This window comes from Macaca nemestrina, chromosome 17 (genome assembly GCF_043159975.1).
Source record: "Macaca nemestrina isolate mMacNem1 chromosome 17, mMacNem.hap1, whole genome shotgun sequence".
Taxonomy (NCBI): domain Eukaryota; kingdom Metazoa; phylum Chordata; class Mammalia; order Primates; family Cercopithecidae; genus Macaca; species Macaca nemestrina.
This window is the reverse complement of record NC_092141.1, coordinates 8,548,923-8,568,026: the sequence shown is the minus strand read 5'-3', so window position 1 is coordinate 8,568,026 and position 19,104 is coordinate 8,548,923. Positions and strand designations below refer to the sequence as shown.

At 46.4% G+C, this 19,104-nt stretch overlaps 1 protein-coding gene across 3 annotated transcripts; it reads left to right on the top strand.

Annotated features, from left to right (window-relative positions):
* The first annotated feature begins 7 nt into the window (after window positions 1-7).
* Window positions 8-18,176, top strand: LOC105474020 (KRAB-A domain containing 2). Of its 3 annotated transcripts, none has more exons than XM_071082333.1 (5): window positions 8-179; window positions 579-783; window positions 4,263-4,448; window positions 5,380-5,979; window positions 16,801-18,176. In XM_071082333.1, exons 3-5 carry the CDS (start codon window positions 4,415-4,417, stop codon window positions 16,905-16,907), a joined length of 741 nt encoding a protein of 246 aa, XP_070938434.1. In that variant the 5' UTR covers window positions 8-179; window positions 579-783; window positions 4,263-4,414; the 3' UTR covers window positions 16,908-18,176. The 3 variants fall into 3 exon arrangements, 2 of the variants coding, with proteins under 2 accessions (XP_070938434.1, XP_070938433.1); XR_011615367.1 differs by having other exon boundaries at window positions 10-179; window positions 5,380-7,215; XM_071082332.1 differs by lacking the exon at window positions 16,801-18,176 and having other exon boundaries at window positions 10-179; window positions 5,380-8,684.
* Window positions 18,177-19,104: the final 928 nt, after the last annotated feature.

The window sequence follows — 19,104 nt, the reverse complement described above, 5'->3', positions numbered from 1 at the left end:
GCTGCTCGCCGTGGGTGGAGGGGATTGAGACGCAGCGTCTAGTGTATCCCTTTCTCTTTCCCGACCTTCCTCAGTCTGCGGCTCTTTTCTCCACCGCGCACCCGCCTCAGCGGTTCAGCCCTGAGCTGGCGGGCGGACGGGCGTGGATCCAGGCTGTGGGATCATTCTGCGAAGTCAGGGTAGGAAGGCAACACAAAGGAGGCGACGCCCCAGCCCGGTCCTCAGGAATAAGCGGGCGTGCCCGGTGGCGTGGACGGTGCGGGGACACTGTACTAAGTGCCTTATCTGCATTGTCATTGAATCTTCATAGCAATCGATTGTGATGGGTACTGGTCCTCTCCCCGGGTTGTAGATGAGGAAACTGAGGCTCCAGTAACTTTGCTTTAGTCAGTAAATGGTAAGAGTCAGAAAATGAGTTCCCAAGCGTAGACTCGGCCATACCGCTGCTCTGCCTTGCTAATGACAATCTACCTGTAAGCGACATTTTTGACTAAATGTCCTTTGAACACCTTTTGTGCTCAGCTCTGTATTCGTGGGCCCTCCAAAGGGGGTACAGGCAGGCAGAGGGCTCCGTCTAGGTTGCATACATCTGAACTGGTCGACTGCAGATGCAAATCAAGAGTGCGCCAGTGAGTGTGGTACAGGTGTTGAGATGAAGTCCAGATGGCAATCAGCTGAAGTTAGTGAATACGTCGGGAAGGAGGCTGATTTCAGCTGGCTGGGATTGGGAAGATCGATGCGAGGACATTCCAAGTCGGAAACCGCCGAGGCAAAGACTCACAGGTGGGTGAAGGGAGTAAACATGGCTTTGGAAATATTTCCAGTTTTCTCTGACCAACTCGTTTATCACTTAGCCGTTTATCCCTTAGCCGTCAGCACAGATCACACCAGGAAGCTGATTGATTTACGATCACATTTGTTTCATGTTGCTTTGGAAAAGATACTGAAGCCTCAGGCAACATAATGAGACCCCGTCTCTACAAAAAAAAAAAAAAAAAAAAAGAGAGAGAAAAAAATTAGCCGGGCCTGGTGACGCATGCCTGTAGTCCCAGGTACTCAGGAGGCTGAGGTGGGAGGATGCCTTGACCCTGGGAGCCGTGATCATGCCACTGCACTCCAGCCTGGGTGACGAAGTGAGACCCCTCTCAAAAAAAAAAAAAAAAAAAGATACTGAAAGCTTAGAAATCTGCAGGAGTGGGCAAGATGAATAGGTTAGTAGGTCCCGACGTCCTGGGCTGCATGCGACCCACAGGCCACAGGTTGGACAAACTTGATCCAAAGGAAGATGCTGCCTATTACAGCCAGTTATTGCCAGGCAGCAATGCCGCCAGTGCAGCCAGAACATTGCCTTTTCAAGAAAGCCAAAAATCGAGGCCGGGCGCAGTGGCTCACGCCTGTAATCCCAGCACTTTAGGAGGCCGAGGCGGGTGGATCACGAGGTGAGGAGACCGAGACCATCCTGGCTAACACGGTGAAACCTCATCTCTACTAAAAATACAAAAAATTACACGGGCGTGGTGGCGGGCGTCTGTAGTCCCAGCTACTCTGGAGGCTGAGGCAGGAGAATGGCCTGAACCCAGGAGGCGGAGCTTGCAGTGAGCCGAGATCGAGCCACTGCCCTCTAGCCTGGGCGACAGAGCAAAACTCTGTCTCGAAAGAAAAAAAAAGGCAGAAATCGAGATTTTTATGTGAAATCTCCCAATTGGTAAATATAGGTGAAACATTCCTTTTTTTTTTTTTTTTTTTTTTCTTTTTGAGATGGAGTCTGGCTCTGCCGCCCAGGCTGGAGTGCATTGGCACGATCTCGGCTTACCGCAAGCTCCGCCTCTCGAGTTCACGTCGTTATCCTGCCTCAGCCTCCTGGGACTACAGGCTCCTGCCACCACGCCCAGCTAATACTTTGTATTTTTAGCAGAGATGGGATTTCACCGTGTTAGCCAGGATGGTCTCAATCTCCTGACCTCGTGATCCGCCTCATTCCCCCAAAGTGCTAGGATTACAGGTGTGAGCCACCACACTTGGTCGAAAAATTCAAATTTTTAAAAATCACTAGATGGACCAACCAAAATAGGTCTATTAGATAATTGTGGACTTTGGACTCTACTGCAGAATTTCATGGTATAGTAGGGACTGGATCTCTTACTAAAGACTGTGATTCTACATCTTTTGGTTATAAATTGTTTCTAGCCTGTTGCCTCCGTTCTTCTTTCTTTTTTTTTAATTTTTTTATTTTTAAAGACAGGGTCTCACTATGTTGACTAGGTTGGTCTTGAACTCCTGGCCTCAAGCAATCCTCTTACCTTGGCCTCCCAAAGTGTTAGGATTACAGGCATGAGCCACTGCCCAGTTGCCTTCGTTATTTTATAGAATGAAGATGAGACTTTTCCTTTCTTTGCAGTCCCCTGAAGGGAATCAAACAGCAACCAACACAGCACTCAAGTTGTGAGAGATGCTGGTTTCAGAAAGGAATCTGGAAGGTGCTCTTTCTGGACTCCATTGAATACCTTGTGGTTTCAAGAACTGTTAGAACTAGTAGGACCGGCCGGGTGCGCTGGCTGTACATGCCTATAATTCCAACACTTTGGGAGGCCAAAACAAGCAGACCACTTGAGGCCAGAAGTTCAAGGACCAGCCTGGCCAACATGGCAAAACCTCATCTCTACTAAAAATGCAAAACATTAGCCAGGCGTGGTGGTGTACCCCGGTGTTAAAAAAAAGCTAGTAAGACCGTGGGATGGTAATAGATATTCCTTGGGAAACGAAGTCCCATGTCAATGATTGAATGGTACTGGTGGATGAAACAAAGTGAAGCTGGTTTCTTTACTGCAGGACTTCTCAGAGCCTTTTTTTGTTTTTTGAAACAGACTCTCACTCTGTCGCCCAGGCTGGAGTGCAGTGGCACGATCTCGGCTCACCGCAACCTCTGCCTCCTGGGTTCCAGTGATTCTCCTGCCTCAGCTTCCTGAGTAGCTAGGACTACAGGCATGCACCACCATGCCTGACTAATGTTTGTATTTTTAGTAGAGACAGGGTTTCACCACGTTGGCCAGGCTAGTCTCGAACTCCTGACCTCAGGTGATTTGCCCGCCTCAGCCTCCCAAAAGTGCTGGGATTACAGGTGTGAGCCACTGTGCCCAGCCTCAGAGCCTTTAAAATGTCAGTTTGCAGAAGATCTTGAACCCAGGCTTAGAGTAAAGAGCATTTTGCAAATGTGCAGTTTCTTCATTTCTGCAAGGCATAGTTTTGGCCAGGCCCACTGCCTCAGGCCTGTAATCCTAGCACTTTGGGAGGCTGAGGCAGGTGAATCACTTTAGCCCAGGAGTTCGAGACCAGCCTGGGTTTTTTGCAACATGGCAAAACCCCATCTCTATAAAAAAATACAAAAAAAGAAAAAGAATGCAAATGCACATTTTTCACATTTAAAATTTTGGATGTGTCATCAATACATTCATTTAATACACACTGTTTTTCCTCTCAAAAGAAAGTTACTAAGTCAGTGGTTTTACAGTCAGCAATGTCTTAGAATCAGGAATATACATGACTAACCAGCAATGCTGAGGAAGGGAGTTTGAAGCCCTTTTAGTGGAGGAGCTTCAGGACCTGGAAGTACGTTCCACTTAACTGAGACTCTTGCTCAGAACTTTGAAAAGTTTCCATCTTTGTCTGCTTCTCAGGATTCTGCCCTGCCCCTCCACTCTGCATCTGACAGCTGGGATCTTGGGATCCTGTTTTCCTAAGCTTGCTGGAATTCCTGCAGTCCTCATATGAACTCCCCTGGCCTCATCACCATCCTGTCTTAGGGCTGTTCTAACTAAGGAATCCCGGTTTAGACAACTGAGTATCAAGTTCTCCCCTTAAGGAATTATCTGATCACAGTGGCATGTAGACTCCCTTTGGGGTATCTGTTTTCTGCAGGATAATCTCCTGACATATCTCCATGTACACAGACATAAGATTTCCATCGGAAACAGATCCTGCCATCCCTGTTAGGCGTCATCAAGCCTGTGCTTAAGTTCACTTGGACTCTGCTTTATTCTGGAAATATTAATACACGGGCTACAGCTCTGGCAGCGTCAAAACTGGCCAGACCAACAGACCTCCCAGGAAAGCAAAACTCCTTTCCCTCACCCGTGAAGCTGTACTCATCTTGTTGGATATGAGACCTATTTCTTATTTCTTCCATTTATTCACCTGACTCGCTTTCAGAGTCCTCTATGCTGCATTGCCTTCATTCCTGATGCCCTCTCTTGTCTCCTCCGCAGACCTGCTGAGGCTGCTCCTTATCCCAGGCCCCCAGACTGTATGGTCCCTGTGGCAGCAGCCAGTGTTGTCTCAGGAAGCAACAGCATTTGAAGATACGACCAAATATTGGAATTACTTAGAAGCCTCTCAAAAGGATTGCTACAGAGACACAATGCTGGACAGTTATGAGAACACGGTCCCACAGGGTAAGGACTCAGAATCTTCCTTTATTAATCTTGTGGACAATTGTCAAAAGGAAACCGTCGTTTAAAAATATTCCCACAGCTTTCTTCTTGATTCACGCAAAATTAGGACAGACTCTTGTGCCATAAGCATTTTTTTCTTTTTTTTTTTTTTGGAAACAGTCTCCCTTTGTCGCCCAGGCCGGAGTGCAGTGGCGCAGTCTCGGCTCACTGCAACCTCCGCCTTCCGGGTTCAAGCCATTCTCCCTGCCTCAGCCTCCCGAGGAGCTGGGATTGCAGGTGCCCACCACCGCACCTGGCCAGTTTTTGTATTTTTAGTAGAGATGAGGTTTCACCGTGTTGGCCAGGCTGGTCTCGGACTCCTGACCTCAAGTGATCCGCCCACCTCGACCTCCCAGAGTGCTGGGATTACAGGCGTGAGCCACTGGGCCTGGCCAAGAGATTGTTTCTGTTGATCATGGGAAGCCTCAGAAGCAATGCCTGGTACAAATTTCAGTTTAAGAGTTTGCTGTTATTATGTGGTACCTTTTAGCAACGTTCTCCCATTTATATTATTTTAAAGGGTACTGAGGGTAAGATTTTAGCCTACTGCCTTAGGAGTTTCTGTTTATCCTCTCTCCTGTTCAATTAATGAAAACCAGTTGATTAGGTTTCATGCTATAAGCTAATGGCTTCGTTGTTTTTTCTGTTTGCCGAAAGTCTAAAACCTCTACATATTTGTGATTTAACTGATGTCAAATTCTATTGCTATGCTGTGGTTTTGGATGGTGCCAGTTGGCTTTCTAATTGCTTTTTACTATGACTCTATTATCATTCTTCCATATAATCATCTTCAAAAATTATATGAAAGAATTGATGAGGAACTCCAGAGGGGAAGTCTTCCAGGTGGGAGTGTCAGTGAATTTAACTTTGTTCTCTTTTTTTCCTTTCTTAGCATCCTTCTTACAGTTCTCCTTGATGCCTCAGAGAGCTGGAAATGATCCACCTGGTGTTTCAAATGTGAATGAAATGGAAATGGAGATAAGTAACATGAGAGAAAAGTTTCTTATGAGTGTAACAAAGTTAGTAGAAAGCAAAAGTTACAACAGCAAGGTATTTTCCAAAGAAAAGTACTTTCAAACAATAAAGGAAGTTAAAGAAGCTAAAGAAAAAGGGAAGAAGTCATCACGTGATTATCGCCGTGCGGCAAAATATGACGTGATCTCTGTACAGGGCACAGAGAAACTGATAGAGGCTACTCATGGAGAACGTGATCGAATACGGTATTATGTACATAAAGAAGAGTTGTTTGATATTCTTCATGATACACATCTCAGTATTGGACATGGTGGGCGGACACGCATGCTCAAGGAGCTGCAAGGAAAATATGGGAACGTCACCAAAGAAGTTATTGTCTTATATCTGACTCTGTGTAAACAGTGCCACCAGAAGAACCCAGTACCCAAGAAAGGCCTTCCGCCCAAGCCCATGACTTTTAAGGACATAGACTCCACGTGCCAAGTTGAAATACTTGACATGCAGTCAAGTGCCGATGGTGAGTTCAAGTTCATTTTATACTACCAGGACCACTTGACCAAGTTTATTATTTTACGGCCATTAAGAACCAAACAGGCCCGTGAGGTGGTCAGTGTCTTATTAGATATTTTCACAATTCTTGGTACACCCACTGTGTTAGACTCTGACAGTGGCGTTGAGTTCACAAACGAGGTTGTTCAGGAGCTCAATGAGTTGTGGCCAGACCTAAAGATTGTGTCTGCTAAGTACCACCCTGGCCAAAGCCAGGGCTCCCTGGAAGGAGCAAGCCGTGATGTGAAGAACATGATAGGTACCTGGATGCAGAGTAACCGTTTATGTCACTGGGCCAAAGGCCTTCGATTCCTGCAGATGGTGAGGAATCAGGCTTTCGACGTTTCCTTGCAGCAAAGTCCATTTGAGGCAATGTTCGGTTGTAAAGCCAAATTTGGGCTATATTCCTCAAACTTGCCCCGGGAAACCGTGGCTACTTTACAAACAGAAGAAGAGCTAGAAATTGCTGAAGAACAGCTAGAAAATAGCCTTTGGATCAGGCAGGAAGAAAGAGTTGAGATTGGAGCAGACAGATCTGATATGGATGATGACATGGATCCCACTCCTGAAGCTACAGAACCCAGCACCTCACAAGGGGCTTCCGGTCTCCTCTGCTGGTGAACAGATGGCTGCTGGGTGGACAGTCACAGGTGTCTCTCTGAGCATAGTCATCTGAGAACTGTTGCCAGAGGCCCCGGGGGAAAGGATTGAAGGCTGCACTCTCAGGTCAAGTTGTATATGGTAGCCCTTGCTCAAAAAGGGAAAAGTTTGGGTCTGTGTATTTATTCTTAGGGCTACCATAAAAAATTACCACAACCTGGCCGGGTGCAGGACTCATGCCTGTAATCCCAGCACTTTGGGAGGCCGAGGTGGGCAGATCACTTGAGGTCAGGAGTTCAAGACTAGCCTGGCCAACATGGTGAAACCCTGTCTCTACGAGAAATACAGAAATTAGGCAGGCTTGGAGGCGTGTGCCTGTAATCCCAGCTAACCGGGAGGCTGAGGCAGGAGAATCACTTGAACTCAGGAAGCAGAGGTTGCAGTGGGCCGAGACCATGCCACTGCACTCCAGCCTGGGTGACAAAGCAAGACTCTGTCTCGAAGACAAAAAAAAAAAAAAAAAAACCACCACCTGGGTGACTTAACAGAAATTGAGTCTCACAGTTCTGAAGGCCCAAAGTCTGAAATTAAAGTGGTTAGTAAGGTAGGTTCTTTCTGAAGGCTCTGGGGGAGAATCATTCCATGCCTTTCTCCTTTCTCTAGTGGCCATCGGCAATCCTTGGTATTCCCTGGCTTGTGACAGTGTAAGTCCAGTCTCTGCTTCTGTCTTCTTGTGGCCTTCTCCCCTGTGCTGTACGTATTCTTTCCTGTCTCTTGTAAAGACATCACTGGACACCGAACCCATGTCACTGGATTTAGGGCCCACTCTAATGAGGATACTCTCATCTCGAGACCCTTACCTTAATTAGATCAGCAAATACTCTTTCCAAGTAAGGTGACATTCACAGGTACTAGGGACTTGAACTTGGACTTATCTTTTTTATTTATTTTTTTTTTAGAGACAGGGTCTCCTTATATTGCCCAGGCTGGTCTCAAACTCCTGGGCTCAAGGGATTGGCCTCTGAAAGTGCTAAGATTACAGGTGCATGCCACCACACCCAGCCAGGATTTTTTTTTTGTCTTTCTTTTTTTTGAGGCGGAGTCTCACTCTGTTGCCCAGGCTGGAGTGCAGTGGCACAATCTGGGCTCACTGCAGCCTCTACCTCCCCAGTTCAAGCAATTCTGCCTCAGCCTCCTCAGTAGCTGGGACTACAGGTGCGCACTGCTACGCCTGGCTAATTTTTTTTTTTTTTTTTGGAGACAGAGTCTCACGCTGTTGCCCAGGCTATAGTGCAGTGGCATGATCTGGGCTCACTGTGACCTCCGCCTCACAGGTTCAAGCGATTCTCCTGCCTCAGCCTCCAAGTAGCCAGGACTACAGGCACGCACCCCCACAAACCCAGCTAATTTTTGTATTTTTTAGTAGAGATGGGGTTTCACCATATTGGCCAGGCTGGTCTCAAACTCCTGACCTCGTGATCCACTCGACTCAGCCTCCCAAAGTGCTGGGATTACAGGCGTGAGCCATCGTGCACGGCTGGACTTACCTTTGTAAGAGACACAGTTCTACTCATTATAGTCAATAGAAAAATACGGGCCGGGCGCAGTGGCTCAAGCCTGTAATCCCAGCACTTTGGGAGGCCGAGACGGGCGGATCACGAGGTCAGGAGATCGAGACCATCCTGGCGAACACGGTGAAACCCCGTCTCTACTAAAAAATACAAAAAGCTAGCCGGGCGAGGTGGCGGGCGCCTGTAGTCCCAGCTACTCGGGAGGCTGAGGCAGGAGAATGGTGTAAACCCGGGAGGCGGAGCTTGCAGTGAGCTGAGATCCAGCCACTGCACTCCAGCCTGGGCGACAGAGCAAGACTCCATCTCAGAAAAAAAGTAGATGAAGGAAAAGTAATGAGAAGAAAAGAGGTTCATCTAAGACGCCATAGAGACTGGCCACCTTACCAACTGGGCTTTGTTTCCCACTTCAGGAGAAACCGTTTGAGCCATCCCTTTTCTCAGAGCATTATGCACAGAGAATTGTGTAACTGCATGAAATATATTAAAATTCGGTCAGAAGTAAGATATGACTGGAATTTGGGTATGCGTCTGCCACTTGTCTGTGTCTCAAGCACTTAAAAACATATCCTATTCCTGGCACAGTTCAGTGCATTTCGGGAAGTGACCAATAGTCAGGGAAACAATCGAGGTTTCTGGAACAAAATGCAAGAGTTGGCCTGAGATCATTGCTCTACCTAGAGAGGAGGAGGGCAAGGCCAGTCTGGGTCAGGGTTCAGAGTAAGGATGACTGACCCAGCCACAGGGGAGGACAGTGCTCAGGACCTGTGTACTCCTACGTTCCCAACGCCTAAGACAGCGTGCCCAGCCCATGGAAGGTGTTCAGTGAATTTAATGAATAAATGATTCTACTAAAATGGGCACGGGGAAGGAGAAAGGGCCTGCAGTCTTTTATTCTTTTTATTTTATTTTATTTTATTTTATTTTTATTTTGAAATGGAGTCTCACACTGTCGCCTGGGCTGGAGTGCAGTGGCACGATCTTGGCTCACCACAGCCTCCGTCTTCCAGGTTCAAGTGATTCTCCTGTCTCGACCTCACGAGTAGCTGGGATTACAGGCACCCACCAGCACGCCCAGCTAATTTTTTGCTTTTTTAGTAGACACGCGGTTTCACTATGTTGGCCAGGCTGGTCTCGAACGCCTGACCTCATGATCCACCTGCCTCGGCCTCCCAAAGTGCTGGGATTACAGGCATGAGCCACTACGCCTGGCCAGTCTTTTATTCTTTATACAGGTGTCCTTCCTGCACATCCCAGAGCCATCTAAGACCCATCCTGATTGTCACTGATGCCAGTTCCCTCTTCTGTAAGGGGCAGTAACACGCCAGTGCTGCCTACCTCACAGGAATGTCCTGAGAGACAAGCGAGATTCTGCATGTGAAGGAGCTTTCTCTCTGAATGGTGAAGTTCTACAATGCGACTCATCTTTGCCGCGAGCAGACCCTGTCCTCCACGTGAGAGTGGGAGAGCTCTGCTCACTGCCATTTCTTCTCAGATTCAGCAGTGTGAAGTTGGAAGGGATCCAGGGAAGCCGCATTATTATTACATAGGAAGTGACATCACTTCCCAGCTTGTTTTGGGGGCCAAAATCTTGCTCTGTTCTTGGCCAGCACCTTACTTTCCATCCCCCTTCCAACCCATTGTCTTTCTTTGTAACTCAGCCCAACAGGTCTGGGAGGCCCAACTTTGACTGAGGATGTTACCTTCCCCTCCCCAGTGCTGACCTCCTCCCTCCTAGTTACTTGGCATACCGGGAACCACATCATCAACTCGTGGGTAAAAGGTGACACATGAGCCATAACACTGCTTGCTTTCCCAGAGATGCCTGCAAATAACCAAGGTTTCCAGGAGCTGCCGCATCATTCTTCCTCTTTGCATCTTAATGTTGGCAGTGGGAAAGAGTGAGAGGTGGATTCCTGGACCCAGTCTTTATTTCAGCCTCTGCATTATTTCAGCATCTGGAATAGAGGTCACCAACTGGTGTGCCACAAGCTAGTCTCAGCTTGCAAATATATTTTGTCCACATAATGTTTTTAGTTTTTTTTTCAAACAGAGTTTCACTCTTGTCGCCCAGGCTGGAGTGCAGTGGTGCCATCTCAGCTCACTACAACCTCCATCTCCCAGGTTCAAGTGATTCTGCTGCCTCAGCCTCCCGAGTAGCTGGGATTACAGGCGCCCGCCACCACGCCCGGCTAATTTTTGTATTTTTAGTAGAGACGGGGTTTCGTCGTTTTGGTCAGGCGGGTCTCGAACTCCTGACCTCAGGTGATCCACCCACCTTGGCCTCCCAAAGTGCTGAGATTACAGGCGTGAGCCATGGTGCCCAGCCTTTTAAATTTTTTTTTTTTTATTAATTGCCAACTCTTTAAACACTGGAGAGTTCATATAAAAATCTGGATGTCTAGCACCTCTTGAGAATTCGGCATATGTGGCCACAGTGGGCCCACAATTTCTGCATGGCAGCAAATGAGGAGACACACTGCAGTGCATGTGGCACTCTCCAGGTGGCCACCCTCAGCCACTCACATGCACGTGCATTTCTGTGGCCCAGCGCTGAAGAAAGGCCAGTGCAGGGCGTGGTGCCATGCACCTGTAATCCCAGCTACTTGGGAGGCTGAAGTGGGGGGTCACTTGAACCTGGGAGGCCGAAGTTAAAGTGAGCCGTGATTGTATCACTGCACTGCAGCCTGGGTGGCAGAGACCCTGTTTCCAAAAAAAGAAAAAAGGCCAGCAACAGAACTGTATATCTCTAGGAACTTATGATAGAAGTGACATTTCAGTCAGTGGGAAGGCATGTATCATTCAGTTAATGGTGCTGGATCAATTGGCTGCCCATTTGACAAAAATGAAGTCTGACCCCTAAACATTAAACATATAAAAATAACAATAAAAATATTGGGGGGCCGGGCGCAGTGACTCACGCCTGTAGTCCAAGCACTTTGGGAGGCCAAGGTGGGTGGATCACCTGATGTCAGGAGTTTGAGACCAGCCTGGCCAACCTGGCGAAACCCCATCTCTACTAAAAATACAAAAATTAGCTGGATGTGGTGGCAGGCGCCTGTAATTCCAGCTACTCAGGAGGCTGAGGCAGGAGAATCACTTGAACTCAGGAGGCAGAGGTTGCAGTGAAGAACCAAGATTGCGCCATTGCACTCCAGCCTGGGCAACAGAGCAAGAATCTGTCTAAAATATATATATATATATATAGGGGAAAAAATACTTTTGTGACCTTGGAGAAAAGTATTAATATATTTGGCTACATAAAAGTAAATACTGGTACGGAAAAATAATGCCATTTAAAAAACAGAAAATAGGCTAGGTACAGTGGCTCATGCCTGTAATCCCAGCACTTTAGGAGGCCAAGGTGGGCGGATCACCTGAGGTCAGGAGTTCGAGACCAACCTGGCCAAAATGGCAAAACCACATCTCTGCTAAAAATACAAAACTTAGGCATGGTGGCAGGTGCCTGTAATCCTAGCTACTCAGGAAGCTGAGGCACAAGAATTGCTTGAATCTAGGAGGCGGAGGTTGCAGTGAGCTGAGATCGTGCCACTGCACTCTAACCTAGGTAACAGAGGAGACTCACTCTCAAAAAAGAAATTTTTGTTTTCTAAAAATCTGTTATGATTTTCTTTCTCATCCTTGGCCATTTCTTCTAGTCTCAGTTTTAGCTGTGACTTTTCTGTATAAGACTCCCTTATGCCTCTTCTAGGCTCCAGCCTTCTGACTACTATGGGCTTCTCAGAGTCAATAATCTCCCCTAACATATTCTTCCTTCTGTTTTCCACTAGTTCTACTAATGGCACCATGGGTCACCCAACCCAGAGACATCGGTGTATCATTCTCCCTCACTGCCCCTAGCTAATTTGCTAAATTATGTCATCCCTACCAGTGGCAGATTATATTTTCCAAATGTCAATGCAACAGTATATCTGTCACACATGTTCTTCTAGAACTTTGCACTTCCCTATCAGGAGATGGAGTTTTTATCATCCCTCCTTGAACCTAGGCAGAAATTTGTTCTTGCCTTGACCAGTCTAGTACAAAAAAGTAATAATATGTGGCTTCTGAGGCTGCTATAAAAATACTACCTCACTCTCTTGGAATAGTTACTCTTGAAACCCAGTCACCATGTTATGAGGAAGCCCAAGTCACATCAAGAGGAGCCAAAGCCCTGGGCCCTCAGCCCTGAGCCAACAGACAGAATCAATCTGCCAACCATATGAGTGAGCCATCTTAAAAGCAGACTCTTGGCCAGGCGCAATGGCTCACACCTGTAATCCCAGCACTTTGGGAGACCGAGGCGGGTGGATCATGAGGTCAGGAGATCGAGACCATCCTGGCTAACACAGTGAAACCCCGTCTCTACTAAAAATACAAAAAATTAGCCGGGATGTGGTGGCGGGCGCCTGTAGTCCCAGCTACTCGGGAGGCTGAGGCAGAAGAATGATGTGAACCTGGGAGGCGGAGCTTGCAGTGAGCCGAGATCACGGCTCTGCACTCCAGCCTGGGCGACAGAGTGAGACTGCGTCTGAAAAAAAAAAAAAAAAAGAATCTCCAATGGGCCAGGTGCGGTGGCTCATGCCTGTAGTCCAAGCACTTTGGGAGGCTGAGACAGGATTGCTTGAGCCACAGGGTTCGATACCAGCCTGGGCAACATAATGAAGCATGGTATTAATTAGCCAGGTATGGTGGCTCGCACTGTAGGCCCAGCTACTTGGGTGGCTAAGGTGGAAGGATCTCTTGAGCCCAGGAGGTTAAGGCTGCAGTGAGCTACAATTGCACCACAGCGCTTCAGGGGGTGGAAAAAAAAAAAAGAATCTGCAGTGGCTCCCCATTACTCACAGGATAACAACTTAAACCTGGCATCCAAGTTGGACTGTCATATGGTCCCAACTACCTTTGTGGCTTTGGAATTGAGGCATCAGGTCTAGGCACATGAATTTCCTGGTTGCACTTGTTTTGTGTGGCGTGGCAGGAAGAAACTCAGGCCATCGGCTACTCTAGACACTGCCAGAGTCACTTATTCTTTCCAGAACTTGGCTTCTTCATCTAAGGTGAGAGACAATTGAACCAACTCGTATTAAAGTTCTCTTCCAGTTCTGCCCTGTGTAGTGTGAAAACTGTCATCTTGTACTTTTGTACTTCCTACCTCTTCTAGAACCCCGGCCTGAGCTTCCTGCCAGGGGGCGTGTCCCCACTTCTGAGGTGGAGAGAAGATGGGAGACTTAGACATGAACGCTTTCTGTGAATGTTCTCTGTTTACCCACTTTTTCAGAACTAGCTTTGGCCTTATATTGTGGAATAGAATCTGTTTGTCTGCAGCTCTAGGGGTAGAAGGAACATTTTCTTCTGATATTTCTGAGATCCCTATTACCAATGGTTTTTTGAGACTAAGCATTGGAATGTCATTAGTACTGAGAAGGAAGGGCAGCTGGGAAGGCAACCAAAAAGCTCAGACTTACATTCTTGCTTCCAAATTATTTTGCATGCTTTCTGGACGTCAGTACAACAGACCATTGAAGTATGGTTTGCCAAGGTTAGGTTCAATCACGGCATGAGCCCGTTACCTCTGTAATTACTTTAACCTTCTTCAATTTGGTGACTTCGGGTTGTTGAATTGTAAGGGGGAAAGGTTTTTCGTTTTGTTTTGTTTGTTTTAGTTTGTGATTTACAGTTCTTCCTTCCATTTGTTTTGTGAAAGCTTTACAGAAATTGATCTGAAACCTGAGATACTTTGAAATATAAAAGAGCAAGAGTTATCTCAGGACTTTCATTCAGAACGTTGACTGATGGCAAAACAAGTTTGTCCCTGGAATCTTCAGAATTTTCTTCGGAATTCTGTCCCTTTGAACTTATTGAATTTGGTTTCTTTTTTAGTTCCTGGTTCTTCCTTATTTTTATCATGGTGCTAATCTTTGTTTACCCAGGTTCTGACATTTTTACCCTAGAATTAATTACCCCAGATGGTCGACTCTACTGTGTTTTCCAAGCAAACAAAGTAGGCAGGAAACGTGAGCTTCCTGCACAAATTGCTTTTCCGTTTTAATATGAGACTTTGCCTTTTAGAATCATATTTTTCGTATGTTTACTTTTCTTAGTTATAATTGATTATTATTATTATTTGGTTTAGATCTAGTCAGAGTTTCCCTTTTCCATTTAAAATTTGGTCCTGATATTTTGCTTTTTGCTTCCCCACATCTCAATTTGTTCAGTCTTATTGTTCTATTTAATTTGAATTGCTACATCCTTTCTGTTGACTAGCTCCTCTTGATCAGAATAACTTTTCCATACCTGGAACTTTGGCGTAGGAGTTCTCTTCACTTTTATGCATTTCCCGTGACATTACAGGGTGAGTACGTAGCAGATGAGTGCTTGTGAGCCTTTCCTCTGGTTTTCACACAGATAGCTCACTCCTAACTTTGGTGAGTCATTCAGTGGCCAGATGTTTGCCTCTTTCCTCCTCCCCACTCTACCCCCACAATTCAGTGTACTGTTCTTTGAATGACATCCCCTCTGTTTTTGCCTCTCTTTCTCCTGATTGCAATGGCCGGAATGCTGGAAATGGCTGCCTTAAATGTAGGGACCATTAGGATCTTGCTCAATACAGAACCCAGGTCACCTGTAATAACACAGCTGCCTTCCAGTCCTGAAACCCTGCCTTTCTGCCCTGAGTGGGGTGCAGAGAACCAGTCCAGACACCTGAAACTGCCACCCTTCTTCATCTCCAGATGCAGGGGCTCTCTGTATCAGGAAGAGAGCCTCTCTGAAAATCCACTGTCATTCTGGGCTTTTTCTTGACCAGCTCTCCTTGCCTACCCCTTCTCTAGCCTGTCAGTTTCACTCATTCATTGGACATTTATAAGCCCTAAGGCATCCTGCTGGCCTTTGGAGGTACCAACAGGTAAAGAGACTGCTAAATGCAGAAAAATGGGCACAGAGTAAAGACTTGTAAGTCTGTAAAGGAGTGCTCAGTGAGAAGTCACACAAGCTAAGTTTCTTTTTTTTTTTTTTTTTTTTTTTGAGATGGAGTCGCTCTGTCGCCCAGGCTGGAGTGCAGTGGTGCGATCTTGGCTCACTGCAAGCTCCGCCTCCCGGGTTCACGCCATTCTCCTGCCTCAGCCTCCCGAGTAGCTGGGACTACAGGCGCCCACCACCACGCCCGGTTAATTTTTTGTATTTTCAGTAGAGTTGGGATTTCACCGTGTTAGCCAGGATGGCCACGATCTCCTGACCTCGTGATCCACCTGCCTCGGCCTCCCAAAGTACTGGGATTGCAGGTGTGAGCCACCACGCCCGGCCGAGCTAAGTTTCCAAGGACCATCTGCAGATCACTGCTGAACATTCTCCATCCTGCCTACTTTGTATTATAAGAGGACTTCTTGCAGGGTAAGTATGGTCAGCAGGATCCTCACTCAGAGACCTGGCAGACACCACCTTAACCCGGTGATCAAAGTTAACCTCCCCAGTATATGTGCAACTACTGCTGCCCCGACAGGATGCACTGAGAACGTTTCTGTGACATTTCTACCACAGATACGCTACTTGCATCCAATTATGAAGAGACAAGAGACAAACCCAGATTGAGGGGCATTCTGCAAAATAATTGCCCTGTACTCTTTAAAAAATGGCAATGTTGAGAAAGACAAAGAAAGACTGAGGCGCTATTCCAGTTAAAGTAGGCTAGAGACATGGGAACCAAACACAATGCATGATCCAGGATATTCTTTTATTACAATGAGCATCATTGGGACAGTTGGCAAAATGTGAATATTGTCTGAAGATTATAATATTGTATCAAAGTTAATTTCCTGATCTTGAGGATTGTACTGTGGTTATGTAAGAGAATGTCCTTGTTTTTAGGAAATAGATGTTGAAATATCTTGAGATAAAGAGCATTATGTCGGCGATTTATTATCAAATAGTACAGAAAAATGAGTGTGTGTGTGTTTGTGTGTGTGTGTGTGTGTGGACAGAGAGAAGGGAGGGACAGAGAGATATAAAACAAATGCAGCTGGATGCGGTGGCTCATGCCTATAATCTCAGCACTTTGGGAAGCCGAGGCGGGCAGATCACGAGGTCAGAAGTTCGAGACCAGCCTGACCAACATGGTGAAACCGTCTCTACTAAAAATACAAAAATTGGCCGGGCGTGGTGGCACGCGCCTGTAATCCCAGCTACTCAGGAAGCTGAGGCAGGAGAATTGCTTGAACCCAGGAAGTGGAGGTTGCAGTGAGCCGAGATCGTGCCACTGTACTCCAGCCTGGCAACAGCACGAGACTCCTTCTGAAAAAAAAAAAAAAATGCAGTAAAATGTTAACATTTGTGGGGAATCTGGGTGAAGAGTGGGAATTCTTTGTACTGTTCTTGCAACTTTTCTGTAAGTCTACAATTACATCCAAAAAAAGTTAGAAGAATTGACAAGGTCCCACCAAAGAGGAGAGACAGCTTTGAATACAGAAATACAGCACAGTAACTTGGCAGTTTGTTTTTTAGCCTGCAAAGGCAGTATTCATGTGAGTGAGAGTCACTTGTCTTCAAGTCCTGGCATTTTATGTAGCGGATCCCAAAAGCTGCCTGAAAGCCCCCAGGCCTTATGTCGTTTCCCCTTCTGTTCACAGGTATCTTCCAGGCACTCACTAGAATATGGTGTCTGACAAGTTTCTCAGCTAACCAGGCATGGAACCAGAATTCTCAGCGATACCAAGGACAGTTTCTATCGCACTGACCAGGCTTCACCCTAGACAGTGGTCCCCTACTGAGAACAATTCTTCCTTTCCCCTGGCTACAAAATAGGGATTCCTGGCCTATTTCTGCCAAATGCTCTATGGAAGCAGAAAATCATAAGTCTTGTGTTTTCTCCATTATAGAAAATTAGGCCAGGTGCGGCGGCTCATGCCCATAATCCCAGCACTTTGGGAGGCCGAGGTGAGTGGATCACTTGAGGTCAGGAGTTCGAGACCAGCCTGGCCAACATGCTGAAACCCTGTCTCTGCTAAAAATACAAAACTTAGCCAGGTGAGGTGGCGGACATCTATAACCCCAGCTACTCAGGAGGCTGAGGCAAGAGAATCACTTCAACCTGGGAGGCGGAGATTGCGCCACTGCACTCCAGCCTAGGCAACAGAGCGAGACTCTGTCTCCATTAAAAAAAAAAAAGAAAGAAAGAAAAAATAAATACTATTCCCTCTTTCTTGGCCCTTGGTTTTTGGGGTGCTTTTGTATTGTTTAATAATGGACTTTATTTTTATTTTATTTTTATTTTCGAGACAGAGTTTCGCTCTTCTTGCCCAGGTTGGAGTGGAATGGCGCAATCTTGGCTCACTGCAACCTCCACCTTCTGGGTTCAAGTGATTCTCCTGCCTCTGCAAGTCTGTAGTTTACATTAGGGTTCACTCTTTGTGCTATGCATTCTATTGTGTGTGTGTGTGTGTTTGGAGACAGGGTCTCGCTCTATTGCCCAGGCCAGAGTGCAGTGGCACAGTCACGGTCCACTTCAGCCTCAAGCTCCTGAGCCTAAGTGATCCTTCCACCTCAGCCTGCCAAGTAACTGGGACTACAGCATGTGCAACCATGCCCGGCTCATTCTATGGGTTTTGACAAATGTAAAATTACATGTAGCTACCATTAAAGTATCATACAGAATAGTTACACTGCCCTAAAAGTCCCCTGTGCTCTAGCTAGCTATTCATCCCTCCCTTCCTACTCCCCAAACTCCTGGAGACCACTGATCTTTTTACTGTCTGTAGTTTTGCCTTTTCCAAAATGTTATATAGTTGGAATGATATAGTATGTTCCTTTTTCAGACTGCCTTCTTATACTTCGCAATGTGTATTTAAGGTTCCTCCATGTCTTTTGTGGCTTGATAGTTCATTTCTTTTTTTGCACTGAGTAATATTCCATTGTCTGGATATACCACAGTTTATACATTCACCTACTGAAGGATATCCTGCTTGCTCCTAATTTTTGGCAATTATGAATAAAGCTGCTATAAACATTTGTGTGTGGTTTTTGGGTAAGCGTCAGATTTTGGTTCATTTGGATAAACAGGAGCACAATGATCGCGAGATCATATGTTAAGAGTATGTTTAGCTTTTTAAGAAATTGCCAAACCAGGCCGGGCGTGGTGGCCCACTCCTGTAATCCCAACACTTTGGGAGGCCGAGTTCAGAAGTTCGAGACCAGCAAGGCCAACATGGTGAAACCTCGTCTCTACTAAAAATGCAAAAAAAGTAGCCAGGCGTGGTGGTGCACCCCTGTAATCCCAGCTACTCAGGAGGCCAAAGTGGGAGAATTGCCTGAACGCGGGAGATGGAGGCTGCAGTGAGCCAAGATGGCACCACTGCACTCCAGCCTGGGCAACAGAGCGAGACACTGTCCAAAAAAAAAAAAAAAGAAAGAAAGAAAAGAAAAGAAATTGCCAAACTGTCTTCCAATGTCGCTGGCCATTTTGCCTTCCCACCAACAATGAACGAGCATTCCTGTTGTTCCACATCATTGCTAGCTTTTGGTGTTGTATTTTGGATTTTAACTATTTTAATAGGTGCAGTGGTATCTCATTGTTTTAATTTGCAATTCCCTTGAAAACATACTATGTTGAACATCTTTTCATATGCTTACTTGCAATATGTATATCATCTTTGGTGAGATGTCTGTAGATCTTTTGCATATTTTTAAATCTTTTGCACATTTTGTAATTGGTTAGTTGAGTTTTAAGAATTCTTTGCCTGCTGTGGAAAATAGTCCTTTATCAGATATATCTTTTGTTTTTTTTTTTTTTTGAGACAGAGTCTCACTCTGTCGCCCAGGCTGGAGTGCAGTGGCCGGATCTCAGCTCACTGCAAGCTCCGCCTCCCGGGTTCACGCCATTCTCCTGCCTCAGCCTCCCGAGTAGCTGGGACTACAGGCGCCCGCCACCACGCCCG

What these genes read in the sequence shown, in the direction of transcription:
- LOC105474020 (XM_071082332.1), top strand. Translation starts at nt 4,415, where the DNA reads ATGCTGGACAGTTATGAGAACACGGTCCCACAGG. An exon ending in TGAGAACACGGTCCCACAGG is followed by an intron (nt 4,449 to 5,379) that starts GTAAGGACTCAG and finishes TTCCTTTCTTAG; the next exon opens with CATCCTTCTTACAGTTCTCC.